Genomic DNA, 17594 nt, shown 5'->3' with positions numbered 1-17594 from the left:
TCGTCAGAGCTGGGTTCTAGTTTCTGCCTGTTCTAGGACGTTGAGGTCTATACTGGGCCATGGGCACTGCACGCATGTCAAAGAACATGCGTGGCTGGGCGTGTTTGGCGGGCTGGGCCCCACATGCCCTTGACCTTTCTCACAGCCCACCCTTTGTCCTGACCTGGCTTTGCTTTTCTGTCTTTCTCAGGTGATCCAGCGGTACAGGGCCAGATGGGCACCAAGCTGCCAGCTTTGACCATGGGACACGGACTTGGGTGTTACCTGAGCTCAAGGCCTCCCCGACACCACCTCCCACTTTGGGCCCTGTTACAGATCTTGCTTCTGACATGGAGATGTTTATCTCTTTGCAAGGCCTCATGCATGCTCGGCAAGCACTCTGCACTGAGCCACACCCCAATTTAGAAGCAGAGATGTTAAATAAAGTCAGCATGCTTCCTTCAGAGGGCCCATGCTACCAAAGTTAGTGCTCCGGTCTGCCTAGGACATACTGAAGGATGTGTCATGGACTAGCTGAGGCACTGTTCCCACCTGCCTAGCTGGCCTTTGATCAATAAGCAGACCACTGTATTCCCAAGATGGCTCTGTTCCTGCTTGCTATGTGGCCTTGGGCCAACCATTCTGTCCATGGCCTCATTTTTCCCACCTGTCTCAGGATACATGGGCAACCTGTGCGCCATGCTAAGATCATCTGTCCCCTTGGCTGTGGGTAAGGTTCTCTGACCACAGGGGCAGGAAGTGCAGGTGACCCGGAAGCTGAACCTGGCTTTGGGGGACGTCTTCTTTCCCACAGTTTCTGGCATTCCAGTCAAGCTCAGCCTCCATGTCTTGGCTACAGTCAGCATCCATGTCCAAGGAATGGCTGAGTTCCAGCAACTCTCGGATTTCTCCCTGAGGGGTTACTTCAAGCCCAGGTAACAGACTTCTTCAAGTTGGGGTGGGTAGGGAGTTGACGATGTGGGATGCTGGCTAGCACGCACATTGTGGGGAGGCACCCATTCTGCAGCCCGCCTGCCAGCCTGCTGTCTGCTAAACCAAACATCTGTGAGGGTATCTCGGGCTATGAGGTCCCTTTGCAGGTAAGAAGACAGGCTCAGACAGGTAAGGTTGTGTGCTTAGGGCTGCACAGGGAAGTCAACAACAGAGGCCCGGATCACCACATGACGCCTCCCTAGAGAGGTCGTAGGAGCCAAACCCAAGCCCATAGAACCCCAGTGACCTTTGAGCAAGGAGGGCAGGCCCTTCTTTAATCCTGCTGTTGGTGAGAAACAGATTCCAATGAAGTTGTCACAGGATCAGGCCGTGTGGCCCAGAGGGGGCAAACAGAGTGGATGTAAGTCACCGTCTCATTTCCAGGCCATTTGCCCCATCCTAAGTTTGTCTGTAGGTTCTGGGTGGGACTGAAAACACAGACATTGCATCCTTTACCAGTTGTCTGGGGTTGAGAGACTGAAGTGAGACTTGTAAGTGGGGCTCATTCATCCTGACTGTGTCCTAGCCCCTAGCCATAGCAGTGGGAGGTGGCTCTGCCCTTCAGAGGCTTAGCACCTCTGTCTGTAAGATGGGCTGGTGACAGCGAGGACCGGATGGTGTGCAGCAGGTGAACTAGAGGGTGCAGGAACCAGGCCCCGTTCTCTCTCCCCCAGTGCCCTCCTGCAGGTTTTGGCTCAGATGGGCACTACTGGGACCCTGGGTCAGGCTAGGCTGAGATGGTCGACCCGTGTCCATGGCGCCACTAGCCTAGATGGCAGTACCCAAGCTAGAAAGGGTCAGGACCTTAAAGTGTATCTTAATGTCCCAGAGGTTTCGGTGGAGCTTCTCAGCTTCAGGTGGGTCCTTCAGCACAGGGGGAACTGGCAGTGGGCAGAGCCTGCAAGTGTGGAGCCTGGGCTGACTCTTGTATGTAGCCCAGGCTGGCTATGTACCCCAAGCTGGCCTCAAACTCACTAGCAGCAGAGCTCCTGATACTCCTGCCTCCAAAAGCAGCTTGAGGAGAAAAGATTTGTTGTATCTCCCATCTTCAGGTAAGGCAGGGCCACAGGAAAGGGAAGCAAGTGGTCAGGATGCAGAGAGGGGTGGGAGCTGCTGCTGGTGCTCGATGCTCTCCTCCACAGCCCATGGGATGGTACTGCCCACATCTAGGGAGGCCTTTCCTTCTTCCTTAACTTCATCTGGGAAATCCCTCACAGACATGTCCAGAGGCTAGCCTCATCTAAATAACCCCTCACAGACCAGATTTGTCTTCAACATGTCTCTGGATGGTGTCAACTTGACAGTGTTGACTATTACACGGCTGAGCTATACCCCAGGTCAGATGTGTTTTCATTTCTTTGTTCGGTTAGTTGGTTAGTCGGTTGGTTGGTTAGTTAGTTGGGTTTTCTTTGAGACAGCCTAGGCTGGTCTCCATCTTTCTATGTAGCTAAGGGGGACCTCAAACTCCTGATCCTGATTAAGTACTTTTAACTTTCTCTCCTTCTCTCTCTCTCTCTCTCTCTCTCTCTCTCTCCCTCCCTCCCTCCCTCCTTCCCTCCCTCCCTCCCTCCCTCCCTATCATGTGTGTGTGTGAATGAGGGGTTCAACTTGGGGGACTCCCTTCTCTTCTTCTATGTGGGCTCTGGGGATAGAACTCTGATTGTTCTGTTTGGCAGCAAGCACCTTTACCAACTGAGCTGTCTTGCCAGCCCTCCCTCTACTCTCCCCTCTCCCTCTCCCTCTCCACCTCCTCCCCACCCCCTCCTTTTGAAACCTAATTATTTAAAATGACTTTATTGCTTGAGTGTACAGAACAGATCTATTTTTCCTAAGGGGCAGAGAGGATGCACTTGGCCAACAGTAACAAGCCAATCTGATACCAGGATCAGATGGGGTTTAGCCTCCTCCCCATCCCTCTAAGGTGCTTGAGAAAAGCAGCTGCATTCTTTCTTCTTTTGGTTTTTCGAGACAGGGTTTCTCTGCGTAGCTCTGGCTGTCCTGGAACTTGCTCTGTAGACCAGGCTGGCCTTGAACTCACAGAGATGCACCTGCCTGTGCCTCCTGAGTGCCCAAGTACACCGTGCCCGACTGTAGCTACTTTCTTAAGTGACAGCTCTGCAAAGGCTCAGAGTGAGTCCTCTACAAAACACTCTGCAAAGGTCTATGAGTCCCTCAGGATCCACCAGTCCAGGAGGGGGCCTCCACGCTTTCTTGGCTGGTTTATTAATCTCCACTTCATGCATTTAGGGATGCTCACAGGACCTTGGGCTGAGCAGAACAGACTAGGCCATTCCCAGGAGCCTGCCTGGCACATGATGGAGATAGCCTGACATCAGACTGCTGACTTATCATTCCACTTTGAAGGAGATCGAAACCTTTGGAGTAAAGCCTCTCTTTAGTTCCTTAGAAGAAAGGGAAATAAAAAGATACTCTTTTTAAAATGGCAATGGTAACAGAATTCCTCTGACAGGCCAGGTTTATTGGCCACCAAGAATAGGAATATGTTCTGTGGTGGTTTAATGCAGATTAGTCCCCTTAGGCTCATACATCTGAATGTGTAATCCCCTGTTGATGCAGCTATTTGGGAAGGATTAGGAGGTGTGGCCTTGTTGGAGGTGATGTATCACCAGGGGCTGGCCTTGAAATTTCAAAAGCTCTGCCATTCCCAGTTAGTGTTCTCTCTCTCTCTCTCTCTCTCTGCCTCTAGATTGTGGATCAGGATGTCAGCTCTAAACTCTCAGCTACTGCTCTAGCACGGTGCCTGCCTGGTCACTGCCATGCTCCCTGCCATGATGATTGTAGACTCTAACATTCTAGAACCACCAGCCTCCAAATGAAATGCTTTCTTTTATAAGTTTCCTTGGTTTTGGTGTCCCTTTACAGTCATATAAAAGTAGCTAAGGTTCGCTCGAACTGTGAAATCCTTCGAAGGTGGTCCCAGGTCAGCATGTCCTAGCTTTAATCCATCCTTGAATGCTGCTGACCTGCACAGAGCTGTAGCACTTACAGGTGTGGGTGAAGTACTCATCGCACTGATCGCTCACCAAGGGAACCGAAGCTCAGCATTAGCAGCTCAGGACAGCTCACCACCGCTCCGGACACCCCTGGGGGAAGCTGGGAAGGAAGCTGGCATGGGTCACCCGCATGAAGAGGCTTTCCTGCTAAAACTCCAGCCCAGCTCCATGCAAACGAACTCTGTGGGTCTTGAAGAGACCTGATCAGGTGAAAACTCTCAGAACAAAGAAAAACAGAGAAGGTCCAACAAGAGCTCTGGCCAAAGACACACCCGGTTACACCTGGACTTGCAGAAGGCCTCGCTTTCTCTTGCCAAGGGTCACCATCGTGAGGGTTTAAGTGTGGATCCAGATTTGGCTGATCTCGATGTGAGCACTTTGTCTGAAACTGGAGAAAAGGGATTGATGGGCCCTGACTGCTGAAGTTATGCCCATCTTTGCAGAGTATTGCAGATGATTACAGTGAACATTATACAAACTGCGTCTGGATCTGGAACAGAAGGGTGACCTTGAGAAGGGCCTTGGCCACCATGAAGTACGTCACAGGCCATGAAGTACACCACAGGCACAGTAGCTTCCTTTGCCAAGGAACGTCATCAAGCCAGGGAGGGACATGGAACCCAACACTGATCAGAATTATGCCTCCTGCTCAGAAATCAACACAAATTGTATCAAAGCATTTTACCTGAAGATGTGCAGAATCTTCCTGTGCCAGGCCATTCTGAGAGAAACCAGAGGGCCCTGTGAACAAACCCCAGGGGCTGGGTGTGGGGGAAACTAGCACCCTCTGGCACTCTGAGGCATTCATACCAACGGGAACACTCATTCCATCACACAGGCTTTAGCAGGAGAGTTCCTTCAACATATACTGTCAAGACACCTGCTTTTGGAAAAAGACAGCCTATAAATTATTTTTATATAGTAGCTCTATATAACAGAGATGAAATTATTTTGTTAATTATGTTTATCCCAAACTATAAGCCCATAAGCAAGTCATTCCTGAGAAAGATGCCTTTGTAGCTTAAAATAAAACAATTTTTTAAGAAAAAAAAAAAAATGACCCTGGGATTGGGTGTGGTCATCCACACCTTTAATCCCAGCACTCAGGAGGCAGAGGCAGGAAGATCTATATGAGTTTGAGGACAGCCTGGTCTACAGAGTGAGTTCCAGGCCAGCCAGGGCTACACAGGGAAATTGTCTTTCACACAAAACAGAAAGAATCATCGTGGGGCTAGAGAGCTGGCTCTGTGGTAAAGCACTTGCTGCTGTTGTAGAGGCCTTGAGGTCGGTCCCAGCACCAAGGCAGGAAGCTCACAACCACCTGAAACTCCAGCTTCAGGGGGTCAGACACCCTCTTCTGACTCTTTAGGTACCTACATATACATAGTCATACATACAGACACACAAATACCCCTGCATACACGCCGTGGGGGGGGGGGCGGGGGTAATAGTGTGTACCAGCAGTTCTCGGTGTGGTTGGTTTTGCCTTCTGCATCACCTCTGAAGAGAGGGCAGGGCTCCATTAAGGAGAAATTGCTACAACTGGCATTAATGGTGAATTTCTGGCATGTCACTGGTAAAGGCCAGGAATGCCATTGAACATTGCATAATATAGATGGTACTCTCAAAAGAGCACTGGGCCTCATATGTCAAGAGTGTGCTGGGGCCGAGGAGCCCTGGTCTCCGCGGTCCTGTCTCTCAGGATTAATGTCCATACAGACTGGTTCCAGAGGGAAATGCTAACATGGTGGCAGAGGGCACACCCAGAGCTGTCTGCTGACTACAACTGTCACTCAACTGTCTTCACAGTGTTCCAGACCTAGGGCTGGTACCTGTGTGCTGGTGTGGCCTGGCCAGGGCCTGGTCAGCCCTCTCTGCTCTCAGTGCCTGTGTCCACAGGTTTGATTCTGGAGGAGAACCCAGGACGTCAGCTGTTCGTGCTAGAAGCTGTCTACACCCTCCGCTTCCAGGTGAGCAGTGTGGAATGGCCTCTTCCTTCCCAGTTAGCTTGTGCATCGCCCCATTCACTTGGCCACAGAGACTCAGGTTTTGACTGATGCTTTCAGCTGGCTCTGGCTGCTGCAGGACCTTTGCACATGCTAATCTCTGCCTAGGGCTATGGCTTAACTCTGACTCAAAGTGTCAGGCACAGTCCTATGCCCAGACCTTCACACTGGGGCTTTCCTATGCCCAAGACACTCTTTCTTCCAATGCCCAGGTAACTCATATCTTGCATTCTCTCACGTATCTTCACAGGCAGGCCATTAAAGGTAGCACGACCCCGAGTACCTGACATAAAGCACATTCCCCTTCCAGGACGTACCCACATGGCAAGGATTGCCCTTGCTCTCTTACCTATCTTACCTAGTTCTGTGTCTGGTGGTTATGTGCCCCCCCCCACTCTGGTGTGTCAACCCCAAGGGGCAGGAGCTTTGCATGCGTAGGGCTCCCCATGCGTCAGGCTGAGCTCACATGAAGTGCCAAATGAGTGAATAGGGATGTGGTATTTGATTTGGCTCTTTTGCGGTGTAGGGGTTGGAGCTGGGGCCTTGGCCATACATGCAAGGCCTAAAGTGCCACTGGGCCATACCTTAGCCCTGCCTCCGGGCAAGCAAAGGGTTTTGACTCAGGGCCGTGTCATGGTGGGGAGATGTGACAGATGTCCTCTGTACAGAGTGAAGTACAAGAAGGAGGAGGAACCTGTCCCTGGGCTCGCTTGGGACAAGACAGCATTGCTAGGATGCTGGAGTTGTACACTGTAGAAACCTCATCCTGGCAATTTGCCCTGTCAATCAAGACCTGAAGAGGCTTGGGTGTAGCTCAGAGGGAGAGCATTGGCCTAGCATGGAACAAAGACTTGGACTCCAAACCTGAGGGAAAAACAAAGGTCCCGTGCCAGACTGTTCTGAAAACCTGCCTCTCTCAGTTCAGAGCCCAGGAAGTCCTTGAGCTTGTTCCCTGAAAAGACAGGAAGTCTTGTTCCAGAAGAGGCGCAGTGGTCTCTTCTCAGGAACCCTGCTGCGTTTGCAGAAGAGCCGGCTCCCTGAAGAAGACACAGCCCACCTCTTCATGGGTACACCCAAGTCAGAAGTGGCCAGGGAAGTTGGGGTGGACATCAGCTACAGTGTGCCCCAGAGGAAGTGCCGGTTCCAGCTGCTGCACCCCAAAAAGAAAATTCAGCTGGACCTTGAGGACAGCGCTCCCCCTGGTAACCTTACTTCTTGGCATCAGCTGACATGGGCAGTGTGCCTGACACACACTCACTCCTGGGTTCCAGAGAAAGATCCAGTGTGTGAGAGAGTATGTGTGAGTGTGTATGAGTGTGTATGTGTTTATGCAGTGTGTATGTAATTGCACATATCTCTAGGAGAGCATGTGTACATGTGAATGCAGATGCTCAAGAACCCCAGAAGAGGGCATCAGATCCCTTGGTGCTGGAGTTACAGGTTTTGGTGAGCTACCCACCCAATGAGGGTGCTAGGATCTGAGTCTGGTCCTTACAACTGAGCAGCTGCTCTTAACCTCCGAGCCATCTCTCCAGCCTCCGACTCACCTTCTCAAAGTTGTCTTCTCTCATTGGACTGTTGCCCTGTTGCTCTGACGAAGGTGAGGGGCTCATGAGGTGTTGGGCTCATGGCTTCAGGCTTATTTATTTCTTAGGTAACTAGTATTTAGCAGTGTGCTGGGCTTCACCTGTCCCTCAGAAGCAATGCATTGTGTGGAAAGACAAATGAGGGCTGGGGAGATGGCTCAGTTGGTAAAGGGCTTGCCAGAGAAGTTTAAGAACCTGAATTTGATTCCTAGAACTCACATAAAAAAAAAGAAGAAAGAAAAGAAAAGAAAAGAAAAGAAAAGAAAAGAAAAGAAAAGAAAAGAAAAGAAAAGAAAAGGGCAGATGTTAGGGCTGAGGAGATGGTTCAGCACTTAAGAGCACTCGCTGTGCCATCACCCTTCCTTCCTTCCTTCCTTCCTTCCTTCCTTCCTTCCTTCCTTCCTTCCTTCCTTCTTCCCTTTCTTCCTTCCGTCTGTCTGTCCTTCCTTTCTATCTATCTATCTTGCCTTTTTCTTTCTTTCCTGTTTGACCGGGTCTCTCTTTGTAGTCCTGGATGATCTAAGACTCACTATAGACCAGGCTGGCCTCAGACTCACAGAGATTCTCCTGCCTCTACCTCCAGAGTGCTGGAACTAAAGGTGTGTGCCACCACGTCTATAAACAGCTCCTTATTTTTGAAGAGGACCCAAGTTTGGTTCCCAGTGCCCACGTGGTGGATCACAACCATCTGTAACTCGTTACATCCTTGTCAGGCCTCCATGAAAGCAGACACACCAATACAAACACAGGCATACAAACAGGCAGGACATTCATACACAAAAAATATTAATTAATTTTTAAAATAATAAAAAATGTTAAAAAGTGACACTGCTGTAGTTAAAACAAACCCATGGGTGTTGTTCATAGTCCCAGCTCTCGAGACACAAAAGTGGGGCTTACTGACTACAGTCTGGCCGACTTGGTAAGTTCCAGGTTCAGCAGGAGACCCTGTGGTGACAAAAGACAAGGAGAGGCTAGGTGTAGAATTTCACACCTTTAATCCAAGCACTCAGTGGGCAGAGCCAGGCGCATCTCTGACTTTTAGGCCAGCCTGGTCTACATGGTTAGTTCCAGGCCAGCCTGGTCTACAAGTGAGTTTTAGGACAGTCCAGGCTACATAGTGAGTCCCTGTCTCAAAACAGCAACAAGAGAAAAAAGAGGAAAGAAAGAAAGGCAGAGATGGCCCCTGGGATTGTCCTCTCGACGCTATGCTTAAACAAACGTAAGTGAGCATGGGGCGCACATGCATGCGCATGCATACATACACACACACACACACACACACACACCATACCACACCACACCACACACACACACACACACACACACACACACACACACGCCATACCACACCACACACATACACACATACACACACACACACACACACAAAATCAATTAGGGGAAAGCACTTGCCCAGCATGTGTAAGGCCCCGGGGTCATATCTCTAGCAGGAAACGAACTACTTCCTGTGTCTGCAGAAAAGCAAGTGACATTCCAGGGAGGGCCAGAAGGGCTCAGAGTTGCGTGGCTGGCCTCCTGGGGATCTCACTATTGGTGTGTCCAAGGTCTAGCTGCAGCACAGCAGGGCCTGGACCACGTGTGCTGACAACTGGAGGCCAACTACGGGGAACAGTGGGCTGAGAGTGGTCACAAGAGATGCCTGCGCATCAGCCAGACCTTCAGGAACCACTCAGGATCCGCAACTACTTCCTGGAGGGGAGCCCGCCACAGAGCACACCATGACCTAGATGGATGTGGGGGTGCAGGATCTTCCCCAGTGTCCCTTCGGGCTGTGGCTGCTGAGATGTCTGCAGACATCAGGCTTGGCAATGCCCCGTACTGATCCGTGTCTTCTGTGTGCCCGTTTTGCAAGGATGGCATGTGCCACCATACCATGCTCAGCCCAGACTTGCTCTTGACTCTTCTTCAGCTGCCTACTAGAGGTGAAGTGCAGGAAGTGATGGGCTAGGGTGGATCTGAGGCCTGTGAGCCCTGGCTGGAGTTGAGAGATGGGAGCCCCTGGGCTGTTTCCATCAGCTTGCACTGCAGGTCCCTAAGAGGCAGGTGGACAGCCTCACCCAGCCGTCCTACTTGAGCCTCCGGCAGCCCCATGTCAAAAGCAGCACATACCTGAAGGGGCCAGTCACTGGTCAGCTGCCCTTCATGGTGGGCTTGCACTGGAAGGACACCTCCAGGGCCACCCTGTGGAGATGGGAAGGGGAGGACCAGTGCTGGGGCCTCCTTTGCTTATGGCTCCTATTTTAGACTTCCAGGCATCTGCCTAGACTGCACATTCTACCTGGAACATCTTTGATTTATGTGGGCTCACTGGAGGCAAACCTTCCATGTGTCCTGTGGCACAAGGCTACCCTAATGTTCCCTTGTCAATCATTCTCTACATCCTAAGCCCCTACCATCTTTCTCTTCATCACCTCCCCTTCCTTCAGACCTCTTTTTGTTCACCAAACAAACCTCAGGTCCTTTGTTTGCACGTCCTTTTCCTTGCAAAATACCTTTTTTTCCCATTTTTGGTACATGTGTTTGCTATAGTTTGTTTCTAAATTAACCTTTTAGAATTAGATCTCATTTTTATTCAAGTAATACAAAATTATACAGAATTTAGATTTTTCTGAGTCTGGGTTAGGGTCCTGGAGCTCATCATGTGATGACCATGGAGGTACTTAAAACGATTGTTTCAAGACAGTTTCTCTGTTTAGCCTTGGCTTTCCTGGAACTTGCTCTGTAGACCAGGCTGGCCTGAAACTATAGATATCCGCCTGCCTCAGCCTCTGAAGTGCTAGAACTGAAGGTGTGTGCCACCACTGACGTGTTGCAGTAAATCTCCTCCCAAATATGCCCCAGCAATGAAAGCAGAATTTAATATGAATACATGCTGTGCGCCTTCATTGGGCAGACCTACCGCTATACTACCATCTTCCACATCTGAGACCCCTTAGAACTTGCAGTTTCTCCAGGCCATGTGCTTCTGCTCTGCTTTCCTTCTTCTTCCTCCTCCTCCTCTGTGTCCTCTCCCTCTTCCATTTTCTCCTTCTTCCTTCTCCCCACCTTCCACTCCACCTTCCCTTTTATCTGCCCAATCATCAGCTCTCCTTTATTTTACTAATGAAGGTAGGAAGCAGGTTTACAGGAAATCACCTGAGGGCTGACTTATTCCTTGTTCTCAACCACTCACAGGAGATCGGAATTAACATCGAATATACTTAGCCCAGAGCTGTCCACAATGCTGATGGGCTGCTTTTTTTTTTTTTCCCTTGAGATGAGGTGGCACAGAGCCCAGTCTCTGGCCCACAACTTCTCAAGAAGCTGAAGATGACTTTGAACTTCTGATCCTCCTGCTCTGCCTGTCTTCCGAGCCCAGCCTTGCTCCTGGCGTAACCAGTGTGGATCCTTGCCACTGTTTCCTCAAATACTGCTTTAAAAATGATAGAACCTGGCTGCCATTTCTGACATTTCAGTAGGCATTCTTGATAAATGTCTTGCTTAAGAAAAGGAGAATTTGGTGGGCAGTGGTGGCACACACCTTTAATCCCAGCACTTGGGAGGCAGAGGCAGACAGATTTCTGAGTTTGAGGCCAGCCTGGTCTACAGAGTGAGTTCCAGGACAGTCAGGGCTACACAGAGAAACCCTGTCTCAAAAAGCCAAAAAGAAAAAAAAAAAAAAGAAAGAAAGAAAGAAAGAAAAGAAAAGAAAAGAAAAAAGAAAAAAAAAAAAAAGAAAATTCTCACAAGGGCCCTTTTCCAAATATCCATTTCCTCTCCTCCTCTGGGGTTCTGTGTTTATATGATAGGACTGTGTACATGCCTTTTCAGCCAAGATGTATGGAGTATGACAGTTATAACTTTCTGTTTCTCCCTGAGTTACAATCACCTCTTTTATATTTGATACATTTTCTGGTTTCTTCCTTTTAATTATTCCCATGGCTTTTAAGTGACTTTGCCAGAACCCCCTGGGGATGGGCAGGCGAGTCACACCACTTCCGGGCTTTCATTACTTCAGATCATTTCCTTAAAACGTCTTCATGGAACCATGTCTCTAACCCCAGCACTCAGAAGGCAGAGGCAGGTGGATCTCTGTGAGTTCTGGGCCAGCCTGGCCTACAGAGTGAGTTCCAGGACAGTCAGGGCTTTTGCTCAGAGAAATGCTGTCTCAAAGAACAAACAAAACAAAGGAGCCTGCATGGAGCCTACGTTGGCCCTTCTGCCATTACATTAGGGACTCCTGTCACTCTTACTCGCCTCAGTCACAGCCCCTGCGTTGGGTGTCTTTGTAATCTTTTCACAGCCCCTTTGTTCAGATGGCGCGCCCCCTCCAGGCGCTTCCAGGCAGGTGCACTAGTTACCAATGGCCACTCTAACAAATGGTCACTAATAGCGTGGTTTACAAAGCAGAAAGCTGTCACAATCTTGAAGGTCCTCACCAAAAATCAAAGGGTCATCAGGACTTGTTCCCCCTGAGACCTTACAAGCACTTCCTCCCTTCTTCCAGACTCTGGAGGAGACTGGCCCTTGGTTTGCCATGATAATCTCCATGTTGTCACTCTGCATGTGTGTGTGTCCACATTTCCTTCTTTTTATAAGTACACCAGTTATATTGATTTAAGGGCCAGCCTCCAGGATGGTCCCATCTTAACTAAAGCTGCCCTGACCCCTTTCTCAATCCAAGGCCATCAACCACAGGCCATAACACCCTCATAAACAGTTACAGCTCTCAGACATGAACTCTGTAGGTGACAGTGTCATGCTACCATGTTCACCTGCTTGGCAGACATCGGTACCTCACGTTAGCATTGTAACCTGTGTCTCATAAACTAGAATTAAACACACTAATCTCCAAAGAGCCACTGGGTGAGTTGTGACAGGTGTGAGTGCACTATGGTCCAGGTTCCTGTCAAAATTCACATTCCTTTCATTCCGTAAAGTTCCCTCGTGCGCCAGCCCAGGTTTCCCCAGCTTTGCACCGTTACGATGAGACTTTGATGGACGGCCTCACCAGAGCTGCCAATCACTCCTTTCCTGCCCTGCACAGCAGCTTCTCTTTGTGCTCTTGTAGGAGCTTTGATCTTGGACAGTCCATGGCTCACAGTGTCTGTGCCTCACAGGCTCTACTGACCACACAGGGCCGTGGTCCAGGCTGTCTCAGAGCTGACACTGGCCAAGGCCTGGACCCTCGAGGATCTGGAGGTCAGCCTGACCTGCATGAGCCAGGGCCATGATAAGGAGGTCAAGATCTGGGTGTACACTGGGGCCACCACCTACCTCGGGATAAGCAGTGCGGGTGGCTCTCTGCCACCCCCTGTGCAGGCCTGCATGTGCGCATGTCTTTACTGTGCATCTGCCTTGTGTGCACAGGTTGCTATGTTTGTCCTGGCTTCGTTTTTGTCAGCCTGACATAAATTAAGCTTAATTGAGAATTTGTCTCTATCAGCTTGTCAGTAGGCAAGTCTGTAGTGCATTTCTGTGATTAGTGATTGGTGGGGGAGGTCCCAGCCCATGGTGAGTGGTGCCACCCCACACAGGCAACCCTGAGTGCTATAAGACTTTGGGCTGAGCATGCCATGGAGAGTAAGCCCGTTAGTAGCAGCCTCCATGGCTTCTGCTCCAGTTCCTGCCTCCAGGTTCCTGGCCTGACTTCCCTCAGTGCTGGTGTGTGGCCTAAGACTTGTAAGATGAAACAAACTTTTTGCTTCCCAAATTGCTTTTGGTCATGACATTTTATCACAGCAATAGAAACCCTAAGATGGTGTTTGTGCATATGCATGTGTGTGCTGTATATGTGTGTATATGTGCCTATCTGTACGCATACACAGACTTGTGTATTTGTGTCTGTCTGTAAGCATGAGTGTGTGTGTGTGTGTGTGTGTGTATACATGGCTAGGGTAGAACAAGGGTCTCATATAACCCAGACAAGCCCTATATCCCTGCTGTCATTCCCCCTGTTGTCAGTGGTACCTTTGACACCTTCTACACACTGGGGAAAACTGGAAGTCTGTGGCTGATACTATTCCCCAGACACAGATTCTGGACTCAGCTGGTGTTATCAGAACTGTCACCAAGAGAATCTCAAAAAGATGCTAACAAGAGAAGCTAAATCCCTGTGTGCTTGCTTAGCGGTTTCCCAGGTGAGAGACTCTGAAGGTGATCAGATTGTCCATTGGGCCACCCAATGCTTTGTGGGTACACCTGGTATTAACAGTGATTTCTGAGAAGGACCATTCTCTGCCCATGCCAAGTGTGGAAGCATGGCAGGGTAAGGACAGGCACTGTCACCGGGGTGGGTTCCAGAGATCCTGCTCCAAGCCCTAACTCTTCTGGAACGATGCAGGACCAGGGAAGTCCAGCCTAGCTCATCACTGGGAGCAACAGGATGGGTGAGCACTGGGTAGCATGGCTGTGGAGTTATTCCTGATGGCCTCAGGTGATGTGAGGAGGTAGCTGGGTGTCAGAGACAACCAGGGCAGGAGTGTGAGGAGGAGGTGATGGCTGGCTTTTGTGGGCCACCAGCTGGTGGAGAAGGTAGCTTAGATGAGGTTCCAGGGAGGCGGGGCCTGCTGGTAGAGTGGCAGTGCCTGGGTCTTAAGGGGTTGGGGGGTAAATGACACTACAGTCTCCAACTGACAACCTGTTCAGGAAGCCGAGAGGAGGAGCTGGTAAAGGGGGCACGTGGAAGAAGGCTTATCCCATAACAGGGTCCTGGCATTTTGCTGGAGGGTCAGCAATGGCCATATGCAATTTGGCCTTGAGAGAGTATGTGACAGGAACCATGGCCCTAGAGTAGAGGACACCATGTGGAGCTTAGGCTGGGGCCTGGGGGAGGGCCATGGTCAACCCCAATACACGCCACAGTGACATCCTAGGCTCTGGATGGCTCTGGTTCACAGGGTGACCCAAGGAGTGGAAGCTACTTGCCAGTTTGTGTCCACTGGAATGCAGAGATGGTACCTGCTAAGAATACTGTCCCACTGAGATCATAGTCACACCCAAACTCAGAGAGGAGGGAGGGGGGAGGGAGGTGTATCTGCTTGGCTCAGAGCTAGGGCAAGAGAAAGGATTTTTCTTTGGAGTCCTATAAGGAGTGAGCAGCCCACATCCACGCAGTAACCTTCCAGGTTCAAGTCTTAGCTGGAGGAGTTTTGAAAAAGCGAATAGGAGTTCATCCAGCGGGAAGGAGAATGAGGCTAATAACAGGAGGGGATACACGGTTCAAAGGCTCTGCTCATTCACCTGGCTTCCTTGCAGGTTTCCATGGTGACAACCTTGATGCCAGGCCTGTTCCACAGCAGGAGTGAGCTGGGGTCAACAGCAGTGCAGCTCTGCTGAGCAAGGTCCACTCGGAGAACAGCCAGGACAGGAAGGTCCTGCACTGCTGGTTAGAGAGTTTCCAGAGGGAACTGAACTTCACAGCAACCTACAAGCACACGAAGAAAGTGAGCGCTAGGTGGCCCTTGCAGTTGGGAAACCCTGGATCCCTCACTTGTGTCCCCCTTTCCCTCCCTGCTTGGCCTGTGACCTTGAGCCTCCCTGAGCTGTGATGTCTTGCTAGACACCAGGCATGTTAGTACAGTCCCTGGGGTCAGGGAAGTGGGGACCCAGCTTCCTCGGCACAGAAGTTCCAGGTGCCCGTGGTTGGGAGAGGTGCATTGGAGGTAGAGGTTTGGTGCTTGGTAACTTGTGGGCTGGCCAGGGGTTGCTACCAGGCTCAGTAGCCATTCTGGCAATCAAGTCCAGGGGACAGGTGGTGGGAGACAGCCCTTGCCCCTCCATGGTAAGGGTCAGAAGCTGAGTTTCCCCCATCAGTGGCTCTGTTTTCATCACAGCCCCAGAAGACCTATACACTGCTGACAGTCCTGGGGACAGCCAGGGACAGCCTTGAGGCCGGCAGCTGGAGGCAGAGCGGGAGCAGCTGTAGCAAGGCAAGACGTTGTACGGGGGGACATTGATCCTCCGGTATGTGCCTCTGCCCGAAGCCATCACCCGTGGGAGATGCCTACATTCCCACTTGTCCAGTATAGAGGATCCCCTAAAGGGACCTGCTACAACTCAAAAGATCACATGGTGACAAGCCACTGGCCCTGACGCTCCTTCCAGCTCCTCCATCATTGACAGCAGTATGAGCGGAAGTCTGCGGCTCGTGGCTGAGCCTGAGAGCTGCTCCCAGGCATCTCAGTGCTTTGCTGTGGAAAGGCTGGTGGGAAGCTGTTCAGGGTGGAGGTGCGGCTTAGCATGCACAGGGCTCTATGTTAAGTCCCCAGCATTTTAAACCAGGTATGGTGGCCCATGCATATAATGCCAGCACTCAGGAGGCAGGAGAATCAAAGAGTTCAAGACCATTCAGGAAACAGGCAGGCTAAGAAGCGCCAGGCCCGGTCTAGAGCCCAGGTTCTGCTACTCTGTGCCTCCCCCTGTCAGAACTGCGAGGTAAGAGAGCGGTAAAGCCAGGCCCTGGCGGGTATCTCAGCCAGTGTCAGTCAGTGTGCACTGGCCATGTGCTGTGTGCCAAGCCCTGATCTGGGCTCAAGGAAAGTGGCAGACACCAAAAGGAAAAGGGGACCCCCTGACCTCAGTGAGTGCACACACACACATACAGATACACATATACAGACACACACGCACACAGACAGACAGACAGACACACACACACACACACACACACACACACACACACAGAGGTCATCTCAAGTGACCAAGCCCTGCTGGAGAGGAGAATGACCCCATTTTCACCCCACTGTAAAGGCAAGAGAAGGCAAGCATAGGACGTTAGGTCCTGGATTCCACCTATGTGTTTCATGCTAACTGATGAGCCTGTGGGTGTGGTCAGACAGCAGATGGGGTTGGTCAGCAAATAGTATGTGTTGTGTATGTTTGCTGAGACAAGGTTACAGTGTGTAGCTCAGGTTGGCCCAGGTTGGCCTAAAACTCATGATCTTCCTGTCTCTGCCTCTCAAATGCTAGGATTGCAGGCATGTGCCGCCATGTTGGGCTTTTTATTTCCTTGTCTTTCCGTGTATGTGTGTGTGTGTGTGTGTGTGTGTGAATGTGTGTGTATGTGTATGTGTGAATGTGTGTGTGTGTATGTGTGTGTGTATGTATGTGTATGTGTGTGTATGTGTGAATGTGTGTGTGTGTGTATGTGTTCACATGCATGTGGAGGTCCCAGGTTAATCTCAGGAATCATCCTCAAGCATTTTTACCTTGTTCTAGGAGGCAAAGTCTCTTAATCAAACCCAGAACTCACCAATACATCGGTTTGCTTTGGAGATTCCACATGCCCCTTCCAAGGCTAGCCTAGAAATGAGTCACCATATCCACAGGGTAGTTATGTGGGTTTGGGGACCTACACTCTGGTCTTTACACTGGTGGCAAGTGTTTTAACCACTGCGCCATATCCCTGGCCCCGTGTCAGGCTTTGATTGGCATCTCTTAGAGCACAGAGCTGCTGAGTCCCCTCCAGTGTCACACTCTGACTTTAGGACAACCTCCATCTGAGTGGAGGACATAGCTGTCCCCTGATCTTGCCAGCTGCCTTAATGCCTGTGGTCTGTCCTTTCTCCACACCCAAGCACCCCTGGCACATCCTGGTCCTCTTACAGGGGCCCTCACAGTGGACAAACTGTGTTAGCGTCACTCCCTGGGGACCAAGGCTGTCCTGAATGGCCAAGAGGAGAGGCTAGGCACTGTGGTGCTGGGCTGCCAGGCTGGACTCCTCTGTGTGAGTGGGCTGTTGGGAAGATGGCCTCTGGGAGCAGAGCACCCGCTCACCTGGTCTGCACAGACTTGGCCTACCGCTATGACCATAAGGTTCTTCCCCAGAGCCTGGAGGGATGCCTGGTGGCTTGGAATCCTCGAAATGTGAGTGACCTTCCCACCCCAATTGTCCATGTTCAGTTTTGTGTGTGTGGTTTTTTTTTTTTTTTTTTTTTAGGTTTTTTGAGACAGGGTTTCTCTGTGTAGCCCTGGCTGTCCTGGAACTCACTTTGTAGACCAGGCTGGCCTCA

The 17594-nt window shown here is 50.7% G+C and overlaps 1 protein-coding gene across 1 annotated transcript in view; it reads left to right on the top strand.

Annotated features, from left to right (window-relative positions):
* Positions 1–17594, top strand: part of LOC115065090 — a 91492-nt gene that overhangs the window by 37860 nt on the left and 36038 nt on the right. The window contains 15 exon segments of the mRNA XM_029544743.1: positions 730–914; positions 1647–1829; positions 2277–2337; positions 5810–5956; positions 7017–7194; positions 9186–9295; positions 9610–9811; positions 12653–12857; positions 14832–14899; positions 14902–15026; positions 15143–15245; positions 15417–15546; positions 15688–15787; positions 17219–17312; positions 17372–17437. Of these exon segments, the coding sequence (XP_029400603.1) occupies positions 730–914; positions 1647–1829; positions 2277–2337; positions 5810–5956; positions 7017–7194; positions 9186–9295; positions 9610–9811; positions 12653–12857; positions 14832–14899; positions 14902–15026; positions 15143–15245; positions 15417–15546; positions 15688–15787; positions 17219–17312; positions 17372–17437 (1957 nt within the window).

Source organism: Mus pahari, chromosome 12, assembly GCF_900095145.1.
Source record: "Mus pahari chromosome 12, PAHARI_EIJ_v1.1, whole genome shotgun sequence".
In the NCBI taxonomy this organism is placed as follows: Eukaryota; Metazoa; Chordata; class Mammalia; order Rodentia; family Muridae; genus Mus; species Mus pahari.
This window is presented reverse-complemented; position numbering and strand designations above follow the sequence as displayed.